Consider the following 15,015-nt stretch of genomic DNA (forward strand, 5'->3'; position numbering starts at 1 on the left):
TGAAATTTTGATGTCTGATACTATAAAAATAGAATGGATCAGAGACAGGCTTATTCTTGGGTGCATAAGCCACAGTTCCTGCTGAAAGTAGCTATCCTTTTAACAGACATTTTAAAAAAGCATTTTAAAAATTTTAAACAGTAGAATAGCGTTTAAATACTGTGAGAGCTCTGGAACCAGATAAATGTCTTGTTGTTTTCACCAGTAGTAACATCTGGCTGTTGATCATGTGTCACGTGATGGGAAATCATCTATTTCAAAAAGACTGAAAAACTATGTCATCTTAGCCCAAAAACTTTATATTGAAAAAAGTGTTTGTGATTTTTTTCAAAATTGCCGTTTATCCAGTAAGCAAATTTATGTTCATGATTTCAATGTGCACAACTATATGGTTAATGGAAAAGCTGTGTGAGAGTGAGAGCACAAAACTTTCAGCTCATATCAAAAAGGATGAATACAGACAAATTGCTGTCATAGAACAGGCTGGCTTAGAAAATGTTGGTCGAGTCAAAGTAAAGACGGTAATTCTATAGGGAGTGCGTTTAGTCTGAACACAGCATAAGGTTGATGCAGCGTCCTTAAATGCCAGTTTATAAGAAAATCCTGCTAAAACAAAATTCTAAGCTAAACAGATGCATTTGTTGACTTTTTCAGAGAAAATACCTGCATTTAGAGACATCCACTAAATATTCCAAGAAGATGCTCAATTCTGTACTCCTTTAATTTAAAAAAGACAAAAGCTTCACTAATTAGGTTTTCATTTAGGGGATTTCTAACATAAGGTGCTGCAGCCTTATTTCTTGACCCTTATTTCTTTATATCTAGCTTTCACTGTTGAAACAATTCAAGGACAAATTATCAGCAACTATGGTATCAACAGAAATACTATTGTGACCATAAATTAAAGGCAAGTCTTTAGGTTACCTGCATCACATCGGTTCTCAAAGTATGCTGATTGGGATGCCTTTCCATGGCAAACATGTTCATCAGAAGCATTCATTTCATTACATCAATCTTAATTGGTTGGTGATTGTGATGTCAGCATGCTGTACGACGCATCATGATGAAAAAACCTATTCTATCGACTTATGGATGAGAGACATGAGCTGCTTTTCTCCTGGCCCTTTTCAAGACTAATTTGTTCGAAGAGACACCATGAGGTTCTGCAGACCCTGGCAGCACATCTCCGAGGGTCGCAGAGCTGCACTATCAATCCACCACCATCGTAATAGAAGGCGGTTCCCTCTGGGCATCTCACATGCCAGGTGTCTGCCTGTTGAGTTAGTAGATTTTCATGAGAGGAATCAAGTCCAGACGGTTTTGCCCGGCTGATGAAAATACTGGGCCTTAAGATTAGCTGTTTCTTTCTTAAAAGGAAAGAGAAGGCAAGAACAAAGATTTTATGCGGAGATGGGGATCAAAACAGGGAACAAAGAGCAGGTTGGACAAAAAGAAAGGGAGGAGTGGAAAGATAAAATGATGGTGGAAAAACAAGAGGTGGGAAAGTGAAGCTGGAGTAAAGATTGAACCCCACATCAAAAAGATATATGTTAGACAAATTCAATGACATGAAGATAAACACTAAGTCTAAAACAAAATGAGCAATCTCATTGACTTTTCCACTCATGTATGCATATCACGGCAGCAGCAACATGGGAAAAAAGTTGTACTTGTTTAAGAGATTGATTGTGACAGGATTTAAGGTTCTGGGGATTTTCAAGGCAAGCTGATCCTTTATTTAACCTTAGGGTGTGCAAGTTCTCCAGAAACTGTTCATTTCTCTTCCTACTCCTGAGAGGTGTATAAGAAAAAATACTTGCAGCTGAAGTAAAATTTTAATTAGCGTGTTTTGGCCGCTGTATATGTTTCTAAGGGCTTACTGAAGTGAAAATACAAACTAGAGATATAGAACTAATGCTCTGTCTGTGCAAAAATGAAAACACTCCAAGATTTTGATTATATTTACTTTGAAAAATACACGTTTGTTGGAAAAACAATATAATCCAAAAGCAAAAGGTGCCACCAATCACTCATAAATGACAGACTAAGTCACACATCTCTAGACAAATTGCATGCAGGCACTGTGACCTAAAATCTTCCACAATGTGTCTCTTTATATTATTAGCAAAGAAAAAATTTGATCTTATTTTATTATGAAATTCAGAGACAGATCTTTTATGCATAAAACTTCAGAAAGTTAAAGTTTTCAATCCGCTGAAAAATTTCAGCTATTCAATCAGGCACAGGGTCAAAAATGCAAAGCAGTGAAACCCCTCCCCCACATGCTGCTGCACACTGTTGCTTAGTTGGTTGGAAGATGGCCACAGACATGCAGTCTGCTTAGATCCAACTAAACACAGTCAATTTGATATGATTATATTAATCATATTGATGTACAATGATCCAAAACATACAGTCATAGCAACCCAGGAGATTACTAAAGCGAAGAAGTGGAACATCCTTGAATGACCGAGCAAGAAATCTGACATGATTCCAACTGGAAATTTCACTTGTTGAGGATTAAACTTCGGACAGAAAGGCCCAAAAACAGCAAAGGCATGATGGAGCTTTAAAAATGAGGAAACCCAACATCTGCTGATGTCTATGAGCAAAGGCTTTTCAACCATGTATTCTGAATGAACGTTGAGTGTTTTCAGTTTTTTTAATTATTCAATTACTTTTGAGGCCCTGGAAATAAAAATAAAAAATGCTCTAGATCCTCACATTTTTATGCAATTTTTTTGTTCATCCTCTGAATTTAAGCTGGAAATCTGAGCTTCAACAGCATCTGTGTTGTTTTATGTAAAATTCTTTGTGGTAATGTACAGGACCAAAATTAGATCTGCTCTGATCTGGAAGGAGAGTTCCAACAATTTCATGGCCAACATTGAGTCTAAAAAGCAAATGGCAATGAACAGCAAGTTTTTATATTACAAAAACTGTTAGATAATACAAGTCTCTTCTGTTTCAATCAATTTCTTCTGGCTTTGTCAACAGTGGATGACCTCATAAAGATCCCTTTTCTTCTTTCTTTTGGCTCCTGCCCTGCAGTGTTTTAGCGCGTTTGACGCTTCACATGTGGAAATGGCCTAAAGTAGGATTGGTTTGGTATTGTGACTTACTAGGGTTGGGAGGAAAAAGAGTGCAGCTCTTGCAGTGGATGATCTCCTTCACGACTGGAACGTCCTGGGAGACGGGTGTGGGCACCATGCCGAGGCCGGGCATCATGGGGTTTATGGGGGTGATTCCAGCCATCATGCCAAGGTTAGGATCAAAATCTGGAAGCAAGACAGACACAGACATGTTCTAACTCAACCCAGAACTCTGGTCCAATACCGATTAAACACAAACAAAATCTATTGCATTGCATTCCAAACTGTGTACTTTCCCCCCCTCTGTGAATCAACATCAGTGACCTAGCAGCAGCCTACACTTAATGGCAAACACAGCCCCCTCATGAATAAATCATCTGTTAAACAACATGCATATTTTAAGACGTTTTCACTGAGTCACTCCTTCTCTGTCACCCCAGCTGTTTGAATGATGAACTCACAGATAATGTAGTTGGCTATGAAACCTACATCACAGATAAGATTTATTTGCAATATTGATTTACACAGAGGGGCATGACTACATGGACACAAACACATGCATATAAACAACGGTGGCATCCGAAGCTGCCACACTGGCTTTTTAAGTGCATTTGTGTGCCTGTGAGGAACGCTGTGAAATGCAAATCACTGCATCCTGCACTATGAGCCTCGGCTTCACCTGCAGAGGATTTGGAGCTGACATTTATACGGCAGGTTGTTTAATGCGTATGCACCTGCGTGCGAGCATGCAGAGCACCGCTCACTAAAACAAATCCTTCACCAGAAATTATGTGCACGCTGCACTATCCTAGATATGAGGAAAGGGGGAAAAGCTACTTTACAGAATGTGGTATTTGCTGACTGCAAGTGAGAGTCAACGGAATCGGTATCATGATGTGCATAAATAAAAACCAACATGATGAATCAGACGTATCAAAACACGCGTCTTTAAATGATTTATTTTAGGTTGGACGTAAAAATGCCCATATGGGTTATTAAAAGCAGTCTGGGCAGAAACACCAGAGAGATGAGACCCTCGCTACTTTAATGTTAGACTAATTATCAATAACACTAAAACAGGTTACATACAACAACTAAACTTTGTACAAAATAGAATCATATAACTAGAATAAAACTGCAGTTCAATCCAAAAAGAATCATAACTATTTAAAATGACAGGAAATAGCTGTTATTGAGACAAATGCTGACATATTTTCAGAGCACATTTTCTGCTTGCCGGAGCATCATTTGGATAGGTGATGTTTTCTTACGTTTGTGGTATGTTAAAATAACATTTAGTAAAGTTTTCCGAGCATAAATGCCTTTCATTTTTGTCTGCAGTAACCATTCTGCTGCACTTCACCCACTAATTTCATGGTAAAGTCATAATTACTACTTTTCAACTTAAACAGCATACATGTCAGCGCTTGTGTTGCAATTATGGTGGAAAAACGCTCCCTGTTTACCACTACAGCATAACGTACTGTGAAAACCTTAAAGGCAACTCAACAATTCTCACTTTGTTTTAAAGACGTGTTTGAAGATTTTTATTATTGCTGTGATTTTTTCTTTGCAGTATCCCTTCAGGGCTTGATTTGGATCAAAGCACAAAGTCCAAAACAAACAAACTAATGGAGGCCATGAAGTTATAAAGACTGTCTCAAGGGTATGACCACAAAATTCAATGTATTTTATTTGGATTTCATGTTCTGGGTGCACACGTATTATTACCATAATTTTATTCATATTTTTTTAACTTCAAGCTAGACATACCTGAATGCTTAATGGATTTAAGCACAGCAGGTGATGTGTATCTGTGTAATTAGAAGGTGGGCCTGAGGAGGTCAACACCCTACACCAAGGTGTTCATAATTGTTAGACAGATTATTTTCTTTAGACAACAATGGCAAAAAATAAAATAAAAATCTAACCGACTCTGAAGTCAAAACTTAAAAAGTCTTTCAGAAGGATGAAACTGCAACGATATTGAGGCTCGATCATAAAACCATCAGACAATTTGTTGCACATGGTCAACAGGGTTGCAACAAATGTGCTGAGAAAAGAAATTAACCATCAAGGATTTCAGAATACTGAAGTGTGAAGTCACCAGGAACCCGTTCAGTCATATTCCATGACTGCAACCTACCTGAAGTATCAAGAAGTAAAAAAAACGTTCAGGTCCCAGAAACATCGCCAGGGTAAGAGAGGCTGAAACCCGACCACCACTGAACAAGACTCACAAGCTGAAGCGTCTAAACTGGTCCAAGAAATATCTGAAGACAGATTTTTCAAAGGTTTTGTCGATGAACTAAGAGACTCTTGGATGGGCCTGTGGCTGGATCAATAACAGCTACAGAGCTCAATTTCCAGTCAGACACCAGTAAGGTGGAAGTGGGATACTGGTATGGACCGGATAATATTAAAAATAAGTTGGTTGGAACATTTTAAAGATGGGCTCAAAATAAACTCCAAACCTTTTTCCAGTAGTTAGGCAGGAAGACTATTTAAACAGTGATGCAGGAGGAAGTTTCTTGTCTCTTCTAAAAAGACAATAATCTTAAGGGAGGACAACGCTCCATCACATGCATTCAAGTATTACGGTAAGTGGCTATCCAGTAAAGAGTCCCTTCCTCACCTGATCTGAACCGGATCGAGAACATGTGGACAGTTCTTAAACAGGATTTTCAGTGAAGGGAAACAAGGAAAACAAACTAAACTGGATGTGAACAGTGTCTGGGAGGCTGTGGTTGCTGCTGCACAAAATGTTGATAATCAAACTGATTAGGAAATTGATAGGCTCCATGAATGGAAGATTGATCACAGCAATAGTGGCTATGTTGATCACTAATTTTTTTTTTTAAATGTCAGACATGTTTATGGGAAACCACTGGGTTATTTGTTTCACTTAAACAGATGAAAATATAAAAGTGAGATGGGAAATCTGTGTTTTTCATTTAGCTGTGTAATAACTCTGCAGAATAATAGCTGCCCAATAACTTTACACATATTGATATTCTCTTAAGAGAGTAAAAACCTCCCTTTTATCTTCTTAATCATTCATGTTTGGGGTTTATTAACATTTTGGATAAACCATAATGTAGTTGGTGATTACGAAAAGATAATCCTCAATAATAAATATACAATAATAATTGTGCACACAGTGTAGTACAACACAAAAAAATGCATAACTTTGTCTCAAGCCAGGGTGCACACATCTATCTTTGGGCTCTTCAGTGACAGTAAAGTCAAAGAAAATACTTCCTTCATATCTATTTGGCTTAAATGGATCCAGAAACATTCCCTGGAAACCAATTTCCTTTAACCACACAGCAATAGAAATAAATTGATGAGTTAAATGACAGAGAGTGAGGGAGAATAAAGAAATATTCACACTCCTAAAGACACAGATTAGTGTGCCTGGAAAAGGACAGGATGAAATAAATATATTAAGACAGATAAAACCGGCTGAAGGACAAAGCTGAGAGGGGGAAAAATGAGCCCATCAAGTAAGATTAAAAGAAAATGAATGAAAACTATATATCTACTGATGACCTCAGCATCAGCCTCTAACCAGGTGTGAGAGGAACTGGGATAAGTATCTTTGTTGCTAGGCGATTGATTGCTTCTTCTTGTTGTAGTAGAAAGAAGAATAAAGATGGAGAACAGGAGAGAAGATAAGAGGTGGTGAATTGAGAAAGCTGAAACATCTGTAAAAAAACAGAACCCTCTTCCCCCCCAAAAAAAAATAAAGAATATCAACACCAAAAGCAGTGTTGTGGGAGATTACCCAAAGAAAACAATGTACACCGATCTTGGAAGACACGCTTTATTGTCTGACACCAATTCTCCAGTGGTATAAAGAGGATATATGCTTATGAGTTCCTACATCGATGGAAAGCAAAGTAGATTTCAGAGCACATGGAGAAAGCGATCTGGTTACATCAGGGTGCTATTTCACAGCGGTGCTGCTCATTTCACCACTAAAGAGAGTGTATGAGTGGTGGTGTGTGCGTGTTCGGCTGTGTATTTATCCCTGGCCATTAAAAGCTTGGGACCTGAAGCAAAAATGTAGCAGAGCTGTGTGTAATAAAGGAGATTATTTACTTCTTCCTCAGGATTTCCAGCCTTACCACAGTTCTCTCATCTCCATTTTGAACAAAATAGCTCGAGGACACGTTTCATCACTGACAATCCATTATTTCTCTCTCCTTCAGTAACAACTCATTATAATGCAAGCAGTAAGTGGACACAGATGAGCATGTAGTTTTCTGCATAAATAGCTGCTCTTACTGTTGGGATTTGCTGCTGTGATCCGGATTTGAATTTGGAAACGTTTTACGGTTCAGACGGCAGTGAGAGAATGAGCTGTTTTCATTTCTTCCATACAGTTTGGGTTGTCATCAATGGATACCACTACTATTTCTGGTGAGTCGCAGAAGAGAGAGAGAAAGAAAAAACAAGGACTTTAAGGTGATGATCACTTGAAAAATAAAAATATTTAAGGTATACTGTAAGATATACTAGTAGAAGTAGATTATTCAGCTTCTGAGTCTTCTTTAAAACTCTAGCAGATTCACATGCACTGACAATATTTGGTTATATCTTAAAAGAGGTCGTGTGATCTCATACAGAGTTATAAGCATATTTTTAAACTATTTAAATTGCATTGTACTAGAGTGAGAAAGAAAGTGGCCAACTTCTAAGATGCTTCCAAACTTCCCAGGGATGGACATCCCCAAACTTTGAACAGGGCGATCCTGAGTGACGTTACAAAAATAACCAATGAGGAATGTGTAGGACTGCCAGTCTCACTTACCGAGCTGTACAAAATCAGTTTAATTTCTCCCCATGTTCCATTTTTATATTGTTTAGTAGGTAGATTAATTTGAAGCATCTCAATTATGCATGTAATTTCAACAGTTTAATAGAAAAAAACCTAAATGTATTGGAATTAAAATGCAATTTGTTAAAAAAAATCTTTAAAGTTTAAAGTTTTTCCTGTGACTATTTGTCGTAGTCTTTTTTGTAGCGTTGTCACTCTGCTCCATTTAACTCACTCATCAATGATGATTTTTCAGGATGTTCATCCTGTTTTTGACACAGACATTTTCTGTGATCCATTAAGATTGTTTGTCCTGTGTGTGTCTATGTTGCCCTGCGATTAACTGGTGATCTGTCCAGGGTGTACCCCGGCACTCCACCCATAACTCTGCAAGGATTAGCGTCTATGGATAGCTGGTTGGCTTTATGAAACAGCTTTAAAAAGTCTTAGTAAAAGCACATACATTTTTTACCGATCTTTGCATAGACAGTCAGCGATTTGACTCCCTCATTATTCAACTCATAATATTTCTCTCTGTTCTTTCTGGTTCTTCCTGTGCAGACAAAAAAATTCTCTCCTGCTTCATAAACTCAAAGCATTGCTTCATATGCTGTACATATTGAACTACTTAATGTCACAGTGCTTAAAAAACAGAGTCTACAGGGAAGGGCTTTCAGTGTGAATCATTCTGAATTCATAAATTAAACCATATTCAGGTTTATAAATTCTACTCTAATAGACGAATGTTGTGATTTTGTGTTTTCCACATTTATAGTCATAAGATCCTTCGCTTTGCATGATAAATGTTAAAGTTGACAACAATTAGAAAAAAGTAGGCCTGTCTGGATGGGTTGCCAGTAGAAAGCCTTTTCTACTAAAAAAACATCACAGCAAAATTTATGTTTGTGAAAGTTTCAACTCAGTGAAACAAACTCCTAGAAAAATGTCCTCTGTACAAATGAGACTGAAGTAGAAATGTCTGTGCAGAAACAAATTCAAATCTCGTTGTGAAGAACAGTGGAGCAAAATTCATCCACAAGGATATGAGAGGACAATGAAGGTGTATATGAAATGAATAATTAAAGTGACTCAAAAGCTACAACAAACTACTGACTTATAAGGAGTATTTTTTTTCCCTTTAGCATGCATATTCACACCAGCTGTGAGTTTGAGGTTAGGAAGAGCTCTAATAGTGCAAACTAATGTTAGCCAAAACAATGACTTACAATAGATATTTTTAGGATAAAACCTAAAAAATAGTTAAGAAATATTAATTAGAAACCGTTAAATACCCTGATACCCTGTTACTTTAAAACTAAGATTTGCAACTATAATGTTGTTGATAATGTTGGTTTATGACACCAACATTATTACTGCTACGCAAGAGTAGGATGTGTGAAACAGAAGAATGGAAAGCGTAACGATGCCCTCCGTCTATATGTAAAGAGAAGTACGATAAGAAAATAAGTTTTTAACACAAGAGAACTTGTGGTGTTTTCCTTTCAGAAAAAAAGTATCTGAACCTTTGTGACGTGGCCTTGTTATTTAAAGGAGAGCGTATGCTGCAAACTGCTCCAGTTTCTAGTTATACCTGTTTGCAGTAAGCACTGGGGTAATATAATTTTAAATATATTACAATGGTGTGCTACAAAAACTCAAAGATGTTTCATTGCCATTTTAAAGATCCATTTATTTTCTTCCAATTTGGTTTTTCACATTAGCTTCCGCTAATGGTATTCCTTGATTGCCCACCATGCGTTGCAGGTAAAGAAATAGTGACCTCCTTAGGTGAAAAACATAATAAAAATGTACAGTTTTTGAAGAAATTTAGATTTTTTTATGTATCACAAACAACTTTTAGGCTTATAGGAAAACTACAGCATATTAAGACCAACATTTTCAACTCGTCATTGATCCCTTTAACCCCTCTGTTGGTAATAGACTAAAAAGGTGGCGAGTCAAGTAGCAGTTTCAGAAATTATTTCTGCAACAGATGAGTTCAAAGTTCAATCACTAAGCATTGACACAACATAAATGAACTTTTATTGCCAATTTTCTTTTACGGCTTTCTTCTCTAAGTGGCTGAAATGACTATATTGCTTTTCTTCGCCATGCTCACTCATGTAATAGCAATGTCTTGGATGATATCTTACCTAGCTCATTTATTGGCTGTCATTATTTACTGTTTCCCCTTAATAGAGTAAGCCCGTTGACACAAACTGCATTACAGGAGATCAATAAGGCTTTAAAATCGATTAATCAATGTTGTAATTTAGTACTGATAGTGTGAAAGATGAATGAGGTTACTAAGCAACATCTACCACTAAGCATAAATAGGCAGCTGGAGACATTCCTGGCAAAAATCTTAAGAGTAAAGATCAACAGCTAAAGAAAACTAAAGAAAATCCAAAGCCCTCAATGAAGCATTGTAGTAGAACAGAAACAAAATGTTTCACACTTTTACCACATGATACAATGACTCCAGCCAAAAGTAGACTCTGTAATGACTAGATTTCTCACAAATTTAGTAGCCAAAGCCTTTGGAACAAAATGTTCTTGGAAAAATGTGCTGTATTTAAAGTAGAGAAAAATCATTTTGCCTTTTGAAGGCTAAATGGTGTGCTTGTTGGCTTTAGATTCACTCTTTCAAGAAAAGCCAAGGATAAACATCAAATATCAAAGTAAAGTCTTAGGACTATAAGAGCCAAAGGCTTCATCTGTAAATAAACTCATCAGTGAACTAATCAATACAAGCATGGTTTAATAATTGATGCCTATTGAATAATTCACTTTAGGTATAAGCTGTACTGTTAGCCATCATTTTGTGCATTTATAGTGATGGAGGAGGGATGTATGAGTTCGCTTTTGTAGAAACTCCACAGAGAGGTAAAGAGCACAGAGCTTCTCTTGAAGAAGAACAATAAAAGAAACCTGGGGCTGGTTCCACCCACACGTGGCCACGCATCCGTCTGATTCTTTTTACCAAGCTTGTCAATGAGCTTTGCTTTGTATTTTCTGTCATGTTGGAGAAGTGAAACTCACAAATGCGTCTTCTTGCTCTGAAATGTGCCAACGGACACATGCGTAACTGCCTCTGAGATTATTACACTCATTCTTTTTCCTTCTTGTTCCTTTTGATCATGTCCTTTTGATGTTAAACTCTGTCCTGGAGGTCTGTTCAAAGTAATTGCATTTTGAGTGCCCTGTAAATCATAATGTGAAGACAGAAAAAAAGTCAAATTATTGAAAAAAAAAAAAAAAACAAGACTTGATTGTGTTAAGCCCTTAGCTATTAATGTCATCGTCTTCACTCCTCCCTTTTCCCCTCCTCTTGATTTCCAGGGTAAACGTCCCTTCTAGCTCTCTGCAGTGGGTGGGAGGTTGAAGGGACGACAGGCAATTGCTGCAAGGGTTTCTGAATAATATTCTCTAATGAGGCGAGATAGCCATGCCACCTGGAACCCTGCCAGCTGAAGCCTCTCACAATCTCTGCCAGGAGTCACCATCTCCGCTTTTTCATCCGAACATCTCCAGCCTGATTTCTTTTTACTGCAACCTATTGGGTGCCGTTGCCCAGGGGCCAAAGAGGAAAGCTTTCCTTCTGTCAAAAAAGTTACACCTTTGCCTGAATTTATAACATCTAAATAATAATCAACCTCTTTATATCTCCCCGTGGAACCTTTATTCTGTGTCTGCCACAGAAGCCTTTCACTATACCCAGCCTTCAATGGGGAAACATGGCTGTCATAAATGGAGAAGTACGCTCTGAAAAGTCCCATTTCAAGAGCAGTAAAGCTGCAGCTTCGTTTCTTTCTGACATACTGCAAGCCTGAGGTAAGGAGATCTTCCACCTACATACAGCCACAACCTTCATACATTTAGCTAATGCATTTCAATAAATTTAAACACTATGGAGAAGTTATTTTATTTCAGCAACCCAATTCAAAAACAAACTACATTACATAGAACTATTGCACACAGTGTGATATACAGTATTTCACACCCTGCTGGGAAATGAAATCAGCATCTCCATAATAACTGTCAGGAGAGGAAAGTATGAAGAGTTGTAAACATCTAGACTGCTGCCCTTCAACCTTCACCAGCAGAAAACATGGCTCCCCAGATTCATGACTGTGGAAACTTTACACTGGATCTCAAGCAACTTGGATTCTTTACACTGTATTACTTGACTTAATTGCACATTTCTTTTTATCTGAGTATGCTATTTTTAATAACGATACAGTATTTTATATGAAAAATTTGCCCTTACTGAACAATCTCCTTTTGATTTTTATATTTTTACTTTACTTTACCCTTGTGTGAATATCCATGCTTCCACTTACTTTAACTTATTACTGTGAAGTTCCTCACTGTCAAGAGATATTTCTATTATATTGCATTTATTGATCATATGTATTATTCTATTTTTTTTGGAAGAAGCTGAATTATAAGGTGGGTGTGAATAAAAGTTAGTCATTAAAATAAACAGAAAGAAACACTTAAAAAGTATTATTCTGTGTATAACAAATCTACAGCACACATCAGTAATTTCAGTTTTAATTTTCTTAAAAGTGAAATTACTTAAGTAAAATACAATTATGATTATATTCTAATTTATGGAGATCTGCCTCCATTTCCTGATGCTAATCCAGGTAAACTCACGTTTGGGAATAATCCATTAGTCTTAAAATAACATATAAGGGACTTTATCAATGAGTATCTAATGATGCATGACAATAACTTTCCACATATTTCACTGCGTATCGAGCATTGGGGTTTGCAGCGACTGTGAGGCACAGATGAGGGTGAGTGGGATGTAACAGACAAAAGGGATGCTTGTTTATTCAGTGAACACTTGACAGCCCCTGGAAGCTGCTTATCTATTCTCCAGAGTGTCTGAGCACGTGTGTGTCCATGCAAAACTACGTGTATCTAAATTAATTCTGATAACTTCAAAATACATGTGTGAAAAGCTGAGTGCTTTCCTCGTGGTGGAGTGTGACTGTGACAGCCGACACTTTAATAATTTCACTGCAGAGCAGGTTTAAAGAGGAAAAAAGCCATACACTCAAAGAGGTATGATTCTAGAAAAATTGTTATATCTAAGGCTAACACTCCTGCTGAGCCTCTTTTTTCTTAAAAGGGTGTTACTGAATTGAGCTTGATTTTTACCTACCAAAATTTGGTGTTTTTCATTTATTAAGAGAAGACAATATATCCTCTTAAAGTTATATTGAATTACATACATCACAATATAGGTTTGGCAGGTGAAATATAACTTGAAGCTAAAAGAAAATCAAATGTAAAGTGGAAAACAAATCAAAGCCAAGATGCTTCCATAGAAAAGTAACAGTCTGGTGATACAAATCAAATACATCATTATCAGCAGGCTATCTCCATAAAAGCATAAAAATGTGTGCTACCACAATGCCAAATTACTTTAGAAAAGGAATTGTTAAACCTGGGAAGGATTAAATGGTAATTTCTGAAATAAAGTCATTCATTCCACAGTGATGAAGAATATTGCACTGGATTTGCCATCAAAATGACCTGAAGGTCAAAGGAAATGCAAAATCTAGAAAGTTCAGATCTACTTTAAATCAAATGTGACCCAAGACGTGTCATGACAATAATCCCAAACAGAGTAGGAACGGCTGAGAAAGAAACCAAAGCAAAGGGTTTCAATGAGCCATCCAAGGCCCAAGCCTCAAACTGGTGTGGTAGGACCTTAAGAAAGTTGAGTAAGCCTCAGTTAACTTAAACATTATAAAAAAAAGACGCACAATGTGAGCCTGACAAATTATGGCTTTACCAGGAACGGAATCATGGGGGGAGTTTTTGTTTTTCACTCTTAGCTTTTCCAGGTTGGCCAATTAAATGGAATCTATGGAGTGTGGTTCAGTACATTTGGGGTAAGATTTAAATACATTTTCAAAGCTGTTATAATTAACATTTATGCAAATCTCAAACTAATTAGAGGGTGGATTAGAGGTTAGCAAAAGTATTTCATGCACTTTTAGATCAAGGGGTTTCTCCCTTATTTTGGTGTAGTTATTCTTCCCTCAGCTGTGTTTACATTATGACATAATTTTGTACTTTCAACCACAGATCTGTATTTCAGGTTTAAATAGACATAAATAGAACAGGCATCAGCAGAAGACTGAGCAGAGCTGTTTTCAGACTTCATACGAAGAAGGTGGTGGCTTTTCATGAGATGGTGTTTCAGTGGAGGACCAAGCCGAAATGACATGAGAAACATAGTTCAGCACATTTCACTTTCTCTCTGTTCTGCTTAGGTGCTGTTAAAAAGTGCTGAGTTTCTGCATCAGTCTTATGATGGTTTTTGCAAAGCCAGCTAATTTATTTTTTCTGGCATCACGTTGGCATGACTGTTTTTGAGATAGACAGAAGCTATGACAAGGTTTCATAATGATGTAATGTAGCAATCTGTAAGACTTTGTGTAAAAACTGATAGTGGGACGTTCATAGTGACGTAAAAATATGTGAACTTTTCAGAAAACCCCTTACGTAACTGTATCTGGAAAGCATAAATCATTCTCGAACTGCTGTAACAAAGTTTGTAATTCAAAAATTGCTTTTAACTTGAACTTTTGTGCCAAATTTTGGTTTTAAAGCATCAAACACCTCCTGCTGGGTAGCATTCATGTTAACTTGAGCCAAAAACTTACAGAGCCATTAAATAGTAAACAAATGTTACTGAGTGTTATGATTCAAAGTAGTAACATTAAAGATTTTAAAACCATAAAAAGATGGAATCTACTTGGAATATACATCAAACTAACTCCAACGAAGTGCCGTGTACATACAAGAAAGCAGTAACATAAAATATGCCGTGTTCGATAATAAAGACCAGGTTGAGAGGTCTGTATTTGGAGATGGATGTAGAAGAACGCTAGAGCTTTACATCTGGTTCTGCTTTGTAGAAGGGAAAACACTGATAAACGCTGGGGAAACACATAATGAACTCTGCTAGAGGAGGAGTTTTTTGTTCTCTGTCAGATGTCAAATATGTTAAAACCAGATGCTGACTCCTACTGATTCCACAGCGTATCAGGGATTTTACTCACCAAACCGCAGACA

General features: G+C 37.1%; 1 protein-coding gene across 4 annotated transcripts in view; it reads right to left on the minus strand.

The window, feature by feature from the left end:
* The window catches only part of enox2 (ecto-NOX disulfide-thiol exchanger 2), a 195,025-nt gene that overhangs the window by 47,516 nt on the left and 132,494 nt on the right, over positions 1-15,015 (minus strand). For all 4 annotated transcript variants that reach the window (XM_032554682.1, XM_032554681.1, XM_032554683.1 and 1 more), the window contains one exon: positions 3,123-3,278. In XM_032554682.1, the coding sequence (XP_032410573.1) occupies positions 3,123-3,278 (156 nt within the window). The remainder of the gene's footprint in view (positions 1-3,122; positions 3,279-15,015) is intronic.

This window comes from Xiphophorus hellerii, chromosome 23 (genome assembly GCF_003331165.1).
Source record: "Xiphophorus hellerii strain 12219 chromosome 23, Xiphophorus_hellerii-4.1, whole genome shotgun sequence".
Classification (NCBI taxonomy): Eukaryota; Metazoa; Chordata; class Actinopteri; order Cyprinodontiformes; family Poeciliidae; genus Xiphophorus; species Xiphophorus hellerii.